At 41.1% G+C, this 10,522-nt stretch overlaps 1 protein-coding gene across 1 annotated transcript in view; it reads left to right on the forward strand.

Annotated features, from left to right (window-relative positions):
• LOC123248482 (phospholipid-transporting ATPase ABCA3-like) overlaps positions 1-9,701 on the forward strand; it is a 231,050-nt gene extending 221,349 nt beyond the window's left edge. Inside the window, exons 20-24 of the mRNA XM_044677271.1 lie at positions 2,985-3,155; positions 3,611-3,801; positions 6,219-6,292; positions 6,857-6,983; positions 9,546-9,701. Coding sequence (XP_044533206.1) covers positions 2,985-3,155; positions 3,611-3,801; positions 6,219-6,292; positions 6,857-6,983; positions 9,546-9,559 — 577 coding nt within the window. The 3' untranslated portion in view covers positions 9,560-9,701. The remainder of the gene's footprint in view (positions 1-2,984; positions 3,156-3,610; positions 3,802-6,218; positions 6,293-6,856; positions 6,984-9,545) is intronic.
• The last annotated feature ends 821 nt before the right edge of the window (positions 9,702-10,522 follow it).

The raw sequence follows: 10,522 nt of genomic DNA on the forward strand, positions 1-10,522 counted from the left end.
AGGTTCAAACCCGGCCTCAGCCACTTCCCAGCTGTGTGACCCTGGGCAAGTCACTTGACCCCCATTGCCCACCCTTACCAATCTTCCACCTATGAGACAATACACCAAAGTACAAGGGTTTAAAAAAAAAAAAAAGAATTATAGAAAATCCTAAGTCATCTACTTTGGCTACACTCGTAATACTATGTTCCTGATGAGGGCCATTTCAACCTCAAACCCTAAACCCCCTTTGTCCCACCCCCTCCAAGAAGGGGTAGTTCTGCCTACTAGTCCATCTTCCATTCGCTTTGGTCCAGGCTTCTCCATTGAGATCTAGTTGATCTCAATTAACCTCTCCTTCCATCTTCAAGGCCCATACTTAAGATTGGGCCCCGAAAAACGACTCTGAAAAAAGTGGTCCCAGAGCCAGAAGGGGTCAACCTTCATTGCCTCCAACCAATCTCTCTATCCTTATTTTTTTCTTTTTGTGCCTAAACAACTGCATTAGTTCTAAGTAACTAGGAGATTTTTCTTGCTATTTATACCTCAACAGGCACAACCATGGCCTTTAGTCATATGTGCCCAGTCCCTTAATTACTTGAGTCAATCTTGTATTATCAATTTTAATTCATAAGCAGTAAACCTTTGACCACCACTCTTTGAAGTAACCTCCTTAACCCAGAGGCAAAGGTCTTTTCTCCCTCTTTTATTATTCCATCTTTCCCTCTACCTTATTACCACAACCTATTCTTCATCCTCCCCATAAACTCCAATCTCTATCCAGTGGTTCCCAAACTTTTTTGGCCTACTGCCCCCTTTCCAGAAAAAATATTACTTAGCCCCCTGGAAATTAATTTTTTTTTAATTTTAATAGCAATTAATAGGAAAGATAAATGCACCTGTGGCCATCACCTCTTCCCTGGATCGCTGCAGCACCCACCAGGGGGCGGTAGAGCCCACTTTGGGAATCACTGCTCTATACCCTCAGTGCTTTCTTCTCTTCCCCTTCCCTAGCTCCAATATCAACTACTTGGTGAATCAGATCAACTCTGTGCAATGCTGTATTGAATCCTTTGCCCCCTTGTTCTATTAATGATCATACATTACAAGACTCCAATCCTGGATTACTCACTCTGCCTACTTCCTTTGTTCCTCTCATGTGCCACTCAATAGAGCTAGAAGAAATGATGACTGGGTCCACTGCCATGTTATGTTATTTAATCTCAACTAATCCTACTTCTCTCTAATCATTTCTCCATTCCACATCGCCCTCCTTTTACTTTCTCAGCTGAGGAGATTTTAAAAATTACTTTCTTTGCCTCATACTTTACAGGAATAATAGAGGCTATTTGACAAGAGCTCCACCCTTCTCCCCATATTACATCTCTCCTGCATCAATCCCTACTATCTCTTCCTCCATTCTACTCTGGTGAATAGGTGACCCTTTTTTTGCTATAGTGATCTCATATTCTCCCATCCTTTCTAGCAGATTATCTTCCATTTTCATCTTCACTCTTTCTAATCTTCACTTTCTCCTTATATACTGGCTTCTCCCGTGCTTCATTAAAACAAATCCATGTCTCCCCTTTTGTACAGAATTCCCCCTTTTGTGTCTAACAACCTTTAAGATTATGGCCAAAGAGGGGCAGCTGGCTAGCTCAGTGGATTGAGAGCCAGGCCTAGAGACAGGAGGTCCTAGGTTCAAATCCGGCCTCAGACACTTCCCAGCTGTGTGACCCTGGGCAAGTCACTTGACCCCCATTGCCTACCCTTACCAATCTTCCACCTATAAGTCAATACACAGAAGTTAAGGGTTTAAAATTAAAAAAAAAAAAGATTATGGCCAAAGAAGCACACCAAACTGGAATTTTCAAGTTTAACCAAAAGGGATGATGAGTTCTTACACATTAATGGAAATCACTCAATATCAAAAGACTTTGGAATATCTGCCAAGCTTATATTATTGTCCACATTATTGTCTCACAATTTCAGAATAGCTATCACTTTTCTGCAAACCCAGAAATCTCTATGAGATCTTCTTTCAGCTTACTCTTATTAGCTTAAGGTTTTATTCCACAGAAACACTTAGTGTCATCTGCAAATGTAGACATGAGACCATGTGTAAGGTAAACAAAATGAGACCAAATTAAGGCAAATTCCAGCAACAATTTTTAAGAAATCCTACTTTTATACCACTCCTTTAAGGCATTTGCCCATTTAGCCTTATCATTGCTAAATCTGTTCTGTAACCGTCACGAAAAAGTCTTCTTATTTGTAATTGCTATGTTTTTTTAAAGGACAACTTGGTGGGACAGTAAATAGAGTGCCAGGCCTGGAGTCAAGAGGACTTGGGTTCAAACATGGCTTCAGACACTTCCTAGTTGTGTGACCCTGAGCAAATCACTTAATCCCAATTGCTTTGCTTTTGCCACCCTTCTATCTTAGAACTAATACTAGAACCGAAGGTAAGGATTTTTTTTATCTTTGTAAGAATATTGTCAAGGGCTTTCTGAAGGTCTAAATACATTATATTTTTTGAATGTCCTTTATTCATAGTCATAGTTACTCTCTCCATAATTTTAATAGATCATTTAAAGCTAGAAGTGACCTCAGAAACCACTGAGTACAGCCTGCTAATTTTTTTCAATAAGGAAACTGAGGTCAAAAGAAGGTAATGACTTCCTCCACTCCACCACTGGTAAATGTCTGAGGTCAGATTCAAAATCAGGTCTCTTGACTTCCATATCAAGCACTCTATCTACTGCGTTCCCCTCTCAGCCCCATTCCCATTTCATCCTCAATAGGTGTTCAGTGATTTCTAAGGTTATTGTAGATTAGTTTTGGCTTACTGTGTAGGGAGCTATGAGTTGATGGTTTGCCATTTTCAGTGTCTCCGAGGTGATCCATAAGGATTTGCCTTCTACTCCTGTCCTTTGTTCATAGAAGTTGGAAATAAAAGTTCTTTATAGCTATCTTCTCCTTCCTCTGTCTCCCTTTTCACATAGTGGTGGCAATAAGCGTAAACTGAGTACTGGTATCGCCCTGATCGGAGAACCCTCAATTGTTTTCCTGGATGAACCATCCACAGGTATGGACCCTGTAGCACGACGACTGCTCTGGGATACAGTAACACGGAGCCGTGAATCTGGAAAAGCCATCGTCATCACCTCTCATAGGTAAGGCCAGGCTTTGTTCAGTTCTGTGGAGGGTAGGGAGGGCCACAGAGGGGAACAAGAGCTAGGAACATGGATTTCTGGCCTTACTTGTATTTCTGAGTTGCTAGAATTACATGGAGGGAAGCTGAGCTACAGCCAAGGAAACTCCTGGAGGGGATGGGAGAAACATCAGGTTCTTCTGATATTGAGCACCCGTTGTCTATGGAGGCTGTTGAGGTGGGAGAAAAAGGGAGAGCAGAGAAGAAGTACCTCGTAGCTATAGATGCATCATATGGTTCCTTAACTTGTCAAGTGCTTTTGATTCTTCTAGTATCACCATTTAACAATGCAGGCCAAGTGCCAGGCCTGCCTTTTGAAGAGATGGGACATAGAGTCCTGGCTCTGACTGGCACACAGCCCTTATACTGCAAGGGGAGGGTATTTCAGTGCTTCTTCCTGGCCCCTTGTCTCTCCAGCATGGAGGAATGTGAGGCCTTATGTACCAGGCTATCCATCATGGTGAATGGGCAGTTCAAATGCATAGGCAGCCCACAGCACCTCAAAAGCAAGTTTGGGAGTGGATATACTCTGCTGGCCAAGGTCAAAAGTAAGGAAAGCCAGGCAAAGATGGAGGAATTCAAGAAATTCATCAGATCGACATTCCCAGGTAAAGTAGTTTGAACCTCAAGAAGTTCAGATCTTCCCTGTCTAACTCTCTAGCTGACCATGTTAACCTGGGACCTTCCTGAAAAAAAAGAGGGTGGGGGAAGCTCTAAACAGACCCACTTAATAACTGTCCCTTCCTAGCATTTTCTCCATCCCTATGAATATAACTAAAACCTCTTAATTATTTTGGTTTTAAAAATGTTTATTTCTTAGTTATGTAAGTGCTTTTTATCTTTGGCTAGTTTTAAATCTCAAGTTGACTTTCATCTGCCACCAAATACATCCTTCCTGCCTTTTCTGACTGACCAGGTAGCCTGCTATGAAGGAACACAAGTCCTCCTTGATACAAGGAGAAGCTAAGCTAAGAATAAAAGTCTTTTCTCAGAGAAATAACCACCCAATGTCTTCCAAATCAAAAAGACATATTGTGATTCCTTGTTTCTCTTGAAGTTAGCCTGCTAGTAGCTTTGATCATGTAAAACCATAACTTTAGACCTACCGTTCCCTCTGATTTCTGCACCATCTCTGACTGCTAACCAGACAGATTGTTAGTAGAGCTGTTACTTTTTAAAGCATCTTGGTCAGCTAGAGGATCGGCCCCTGAACAATAAATAAGATAAAGCTGAGAAGAGATAAAGGTCTGGTATGGTTGTTCAGCTTGCCACTTTCCAGAAAGAAAGAAATCTTCTCTGGTTGGTGTAAATGATAAAAGACAAGGCATCCGGCACAAAAATGGAAGAGAAGCAACAGGACAAGAAATCAGAAGAGAAACGAAGGGGGAAAGGAAGAAGGCGGGAGACAGAGTGAACACACTCCTTAGAATGATGAAAAATGTCATTGGAAACAGTCAGCCTCACAAAGAGACCTACAACAGCTCTGCATTCATTCCTTGAGCAAATAGCCCAATGTGATTTATTGGATCAGATTTCATTTAAATGAAAAGCTATTTTTTTTTCCTTTTTGTTGTTGCTGTTCAGTCATTTTTCAGCCATGGACAATTCTTCATGACCCCATTTGGGATTTTCTTGGCAAAGGTACTTGAGCAGTTTACCATTGCCTTCTCCAAATGAGGGAACTGAGGCAAACAGGGTTAAGGAACTTGCCAAGGGTCACACAACTAGTAAATATCTGAGGCCGGATTTAACTCTAGGTCCTGCTCTCTATCCATTACACCACCTTGTTTCCCCACTTTGTTCCTAGTCAGTTACAGTGTTCTTCTTGAGGCAGCAACTTCAGTTTCTAGAAATATTTTTTAGCGTCTTCATGCCCCCTATATTATTTCTCTGATTTACCTATGGCTCAGGATGTTGTTAAGAATTTATTAAACAATTGCAAAATAGATTTCATACCAAATTGATCCATCATCATCATCAGGTCCCCTATATTAGACTTTAAATTGTCTTACAACAGTTAAAAACATTTCTTTGTGTCTCTTGTGCCTAGAATTCTGTTCAAAATTGGATGTCAAGGGGAGCTTAGAGAAAACTGTAACTATATCTTGTCTGTGAACATATATTTTTTTCTGAGGATGAAGAATATATAGGTTTTAGAATAAGCCCCATCTAAGATCGCCTCTCATGAATTCTCAAAATGAAGTATGCCCTCTTTCACCACACCATCAAAAGTCTAAACAATATAGAAGAGTGAGTATAAAGTCCACTGAGTTATTGTTACAGAAAAGATAGCTAATATCCATAATGGTACTTACCAGCAAATCAAAGAACATTTCACAGTATAGATAATTTTCTTTTCATAGAATACTGAAAACCACTTGGGAAGAGAGAAGACTATCTAATTCTTGAGTCACTAATTAATTTTGCAAAAAGAGAAACCAGGAGATGACACAGATGTCTATGCTTCACACTACATTTTGTGAGAAGAGGGGGCAGGTGACCAAAAAATAAACAAAAACATTAGAGACTTTTTTCAAGAAAGTGAGTTTTAAGGCTGCCACTGGGATGGGTATCCATTCATCCATATCTCTAGTACCCTCTCCACCTGAGTCTACAGCTACATCTTTGATGTGTCACATAAAGATTGATCCTAAATCATCAAGAAAATTATGTTAAGTGCAGTCTTTTTAATAAGCTAGAGAAATGTATAGTGTGCTTTAGGAAATGTTTCATCTGTGAATACTTCAATGCTAAGTTTTATCTTTTTAAAAGGTTAAACTTCAGCACCTGGAAAATTAAGGTAAATGAAATGACTCACCCCCAACAATACTGCATAAATAAGTGGTAGCATTCTTTTTTACCAGTATCTTCTTTTTTGTATTATCCACACCTATGTTTCCCTCAAGTGTGGCATGAATATTTGGGTTGACTCTAGCTTGTAAGCTAGATTGAAAAATAAATCTGCCAAGAAATGCCCTTCCTCACACCTCATCCCTCACAAGCAACATCTCTTCCTCTTTGTCAGGCAGTGTCCTAAAGGACGAGCACCAAGGGATGGTTCATTATCACCTGCCTAGCAAGGACCTCAGTTGGGCAAGGGTAAGTGAAGGAACCAGACCTCTCAGATGCCAACCATCATGACTGCCTCTAAGAAAGGGTATAAGAAGAAAGATTCTGCTCTCACAGAGAACACATGATCTAGTATGCCACCTAGATATCTGGAAATATGGTGAAAGTCTTCACAGGGAACTCTACTTTTCCTGCATGAAAATCCTTCTACCTCTTATCTGCTAACACATTTCTTCTCTCTAAACTTCTCCAACACTAACCATGGCAACACTGGCCAGTATTTCTCAGCTCTGATTCTCTCTGATTTAAATGCCTTTTACACCAAGTACAGACTTGATGAAGCTAGTGCTTAAAAGACATGGGGCCCAAAGGTCTCTATTAGCCTGGAGAGTGGGATGGCCCAAGGTACAGGATCTCTGGGGGATTTTTCATCTCTGTTTCATTATGCAACAAAGGGTTCTGGGGCTATGATATTCACATTGGATTCTGCAAAGTCACAAAGGCCTTTCCCTTTCCAAGACTTCTTCATTTCTAGTACCTTAACTTTTGTCTTCTGACATACTTAGGAACTAAAACCTGTCTGTTGCCCCAAAGGTGTTTGGTATCTTGGAAAGAAGCAAAGATGAATACGAACTGGAAGACTACTCCATTAGTCAAATCTCCCTGGAGCAAGTCTTCATGAATTTTGCTCATTTGCAGTTTACAGACGACGCATATTCAAGTAGGTATAAAAGATCAGCATTAATTCTGTGTACGCTGATATATAATGTTAATAATTTGAGTCATCTAAAGAAGAGATTCAACCCTACTTTCTGAGACTAAGGCTTTCTGAAGATTAGGTTCCACAATCTCATAGTTCTCCTGTGAGAAGCAGCTTGAGGAGATGAGAAAAAAACAACTTTCTAAAGAATAGTCAACCTGGCTAGAGGGTCTCTGTGGCTCCTTCCTCCTGCTAGGCAGGTGTGGGAGAGAAACCCTCCCTCGTGAGCCCCATGATCATGAAGCTCATCCAGCATGCCAGCCACTGAAAAGCTGCTTACCTCAATAATAGATCACTTCCTCTTTAGGCTTCTTTGTCCCCATAAGTATGTGTGTCTGTGTCTGTGCAGATTATTATGCTTATAATTGTGACACTTCAGCCCTTTGTCACATCCTGGTGTCTGGAACATTTCACCCTTTAGAATTTCCCCTGAGTAAAAGTAATACTCAAAATAATAGAGGAAGAAAAAGGATAACTCAGGGAAGAAATTGATTTATGGAATCAGAAGGCTAGTGATTTTTAAAAAATATACAAGTATAATCGATACTATATAATCGACTTTAGAAATGAGTGGCTGTATCTCTGTTCCCCATACCACTGAGAAGAAGTCGTGTAGTTCCCCTGCTCCCTCCATCTATATGAGCACACTCCTGACAACGCATCTGTGAGGGACCAGAACTCCAGCTGTCCTGGGGTCAAAATACCATTCAAGAAACCTTCCATGATCTGTTTGCTAGACATATGCATAATTGTCAGCAGAACACATAACTTTCTGTAAGTCCTGAAGACAGCCAATATGGCTGCTGAGCAAGGGTTCAGTCATGTTTTTAATGTCTCTAAATGCTGAACTCAATCTTGGTGGTCCTTCTGTTACTCCACCAAAGGGGAATGGAGAAACAAGGGAAAGTCAGCTTATATTATGGTTGGGGTATTTGTGAATTTCCAGCACCAAGGGCATTCGGACCTCAAAGACAGAAATGACTGATTTAGCCATTCTGCTAACTTTCTTTACCTCAGTCCCCTCATCATGACCGAATGGAACTAAGGAGCCTCTTGCCCACTGCCAATACTATTCACAGTATGTGTCTAGAGATCCTAGAGATCTAAGTTGAGAGGTTACAGCTTCTAGCCAAGGCCTTAGAACTCCCCTAGAAATTCTGGAATAGGTTCCAATGAATTTAAAAATCAAGATAGCAGCAGCTGGAACTCCCAATTCAATAGTCAAAGTCTTTCTCAAGAACAAGCGCCTGACTTGTGGAATCAAAGGAAGCTTAACTAGAAGAATACATATGCTCTAGGGCAGTGATGGCGAACCTTTTAGAGACTGAGTGTACACACAGCACCCTCATGCCGCATGGGAGCCGTCCCCTTACCCCAGACAGAGGAGGGAGGAAGCATCTCCATTGGGCTGCTGGGCAGAGGGGCGGCTGATGGGAGAAAAGTCCTCAGACACGTGCAGAGATGGGGAGGGGAGCAGCCCCCTCCAGCACGCTCTGGTACACATGCCATAGGTTCACCAACACAAACTAATGCTACCTGCTTCTTAGAGGGAAGGGGGGGATTCCTACTCCCCCACTTTCAGTATAGCCTGGCTAAGGACTTGGAACTCTTATTTAGGGAGCCCTACAAATGCTAAAGCAAAATAGATGGATAGGTCTACTCAGGTAGTCTCTCAAAACAAAGTATTCTTCAAGGCCCTAACTGTCCGTGCTGCTGTTATTCAAGAACTAATAGGGAGGGGCAGCTGGGTAGCTCAGTGGATTGAGAGTCAGGCCTAGAGACGGGGAGGTCCTAGGTTCAAGTCTGGCCTCAGACACTTCCCAGCTGTGTGACCCTGGGCAAGTCACTTGACCCCCATTGCCTACCCTTACCAATCTTCCACCAAGGAACTAATACACAGAAGTTAAGGGTTTAAAAAAAATATTAAAAAAAAAAAAAAAAAAAAAGAACTAATAGGGAGCAATGAAGCCATCTCTCCATCAGGGAGGTGGTAGAAGCCTGAGAATGCTTTAAGACATGCTGCCTTGGTCTTCATAAAATCACCAGGAAGAAAAGGAGAAAGGAGAACCTCCCTGACAGAGCCAGAAAGCTAGACAAGGAAGAGGTGCCTTGCCCAAAGTGACCCAAGGCAACAGGTGAACTAGAATGAGGTTTTTTATTGATCTTTGTGTTCTACCATTGTGCCCCTTTTCAAGAACTCTGAGGTATTTTTAACTTCTGCCTCCCTCAGAACAACTAAAGGGTTGATAATTAAAGGACATGTTCAGAGAAGAACACTCTGCTGGGCCACAGGAGGAAGCCTCGAGCAGCAGTCAGGATTGAAAACTCCACAGGGAGACTGTTTCTGTTGTCATTGGTCAAGAACTACCTAACTTTTATATTACATGTATGTCTTCATTATGTACATATTATGTATAAATATATATCATAGAATATAAGTTGTCCTTTTACATTTTTAAATAGTCTCTTCAAACTGGGAATTATTTAGATACAAAGTTAAAATGTCAATCTTTCCAATTACAGGACAAAGAACTTAGTTGTGAACTGGGATTTGATCAGACTTTCCCCAAATAAAGGCAAATATATCTTCAGATGAAGAAGGGAAGGTACCATCTGGAAGATGTAGCCGCAAGTGTACCTGAATTGGTGAAAAAGTGTCCTCATATTAAATTGTGTATAAAGGTGTCGTATTAAATCTTACCGTTATGAGAGATCCTCGTACATTTGTTGGTTATAATTTTAAAATGGAAGGGACTGATCCCAGGGGCCATTTAATATAATATCCTTATTTTGGAAATGAGGAAACTGAGGCCTGGGAAAGTGAAGTAACTTTTTGAGGGCATGTAGGCAAGAAGTAGCAAATGAAGAATTTGAACCCACAGTCATTTTTTTTCTCATACAGCATGCTGGCAATCCAAGATTTGCAAATACCTTTCTGTACCACAGTCCCTTGTGAAGCAAGTAGTGTAAATATTATTATTCCCATTTCACAAATGAGAAAATTTCAATTCATATTGTACTCTCTCCCCTGAATATGGCTTCCCCAATACCTCTCCCCTGGTTTGCTTCCTGTTTGTCTGACACTCTGAATCTTTTCACTGTCATCCTACCTCTTCAAAATTCTGGATGTTTCCTTCAAGCCTCTACCCTAAGCCCTTTTCTCTCTAGATTATTCTCTCTTATCTGTTCCCACATATTCAGTTTGTCATCTCCACATAGATGACTCCTAAATCCACACACATATCTCTCCCATGTCCTGCCTCATTAACCTAAAAGCACCTCAAACTCAGCATGTCTAAAACTGAACCTTCCCCTGCATCCAAAAAGATTTGTCCTTCCTCCTCCTACCCTCATTCTATCCAGTCATCCAAGCTTAAACCCTAAGAATCATCTTTACTTTTTCCTTACCCTCACCCAGTACATCCAACCACCTGCCATATTGAGTCTTTTACTTCCACATCTCTAACATCTTTCTTTTTCTTTCTGTTCACACTGCTGCC

The sequence above is a fragment of the Gracilinanus agilis genome, chromosome 1 (genome assembly GCF_016433145.1).
Source record: "Gracilinanus agilis isolate LMUSP501 chromosome 1, AgileGrace, whole genome shotgun sequence".
Lineage (NCBI taxonomy): Eukaryota > Metazoa > Chordata > Mammalia > Didelphimorphia > Didelphidae > Gracilinanus > Gracilinanus agilis.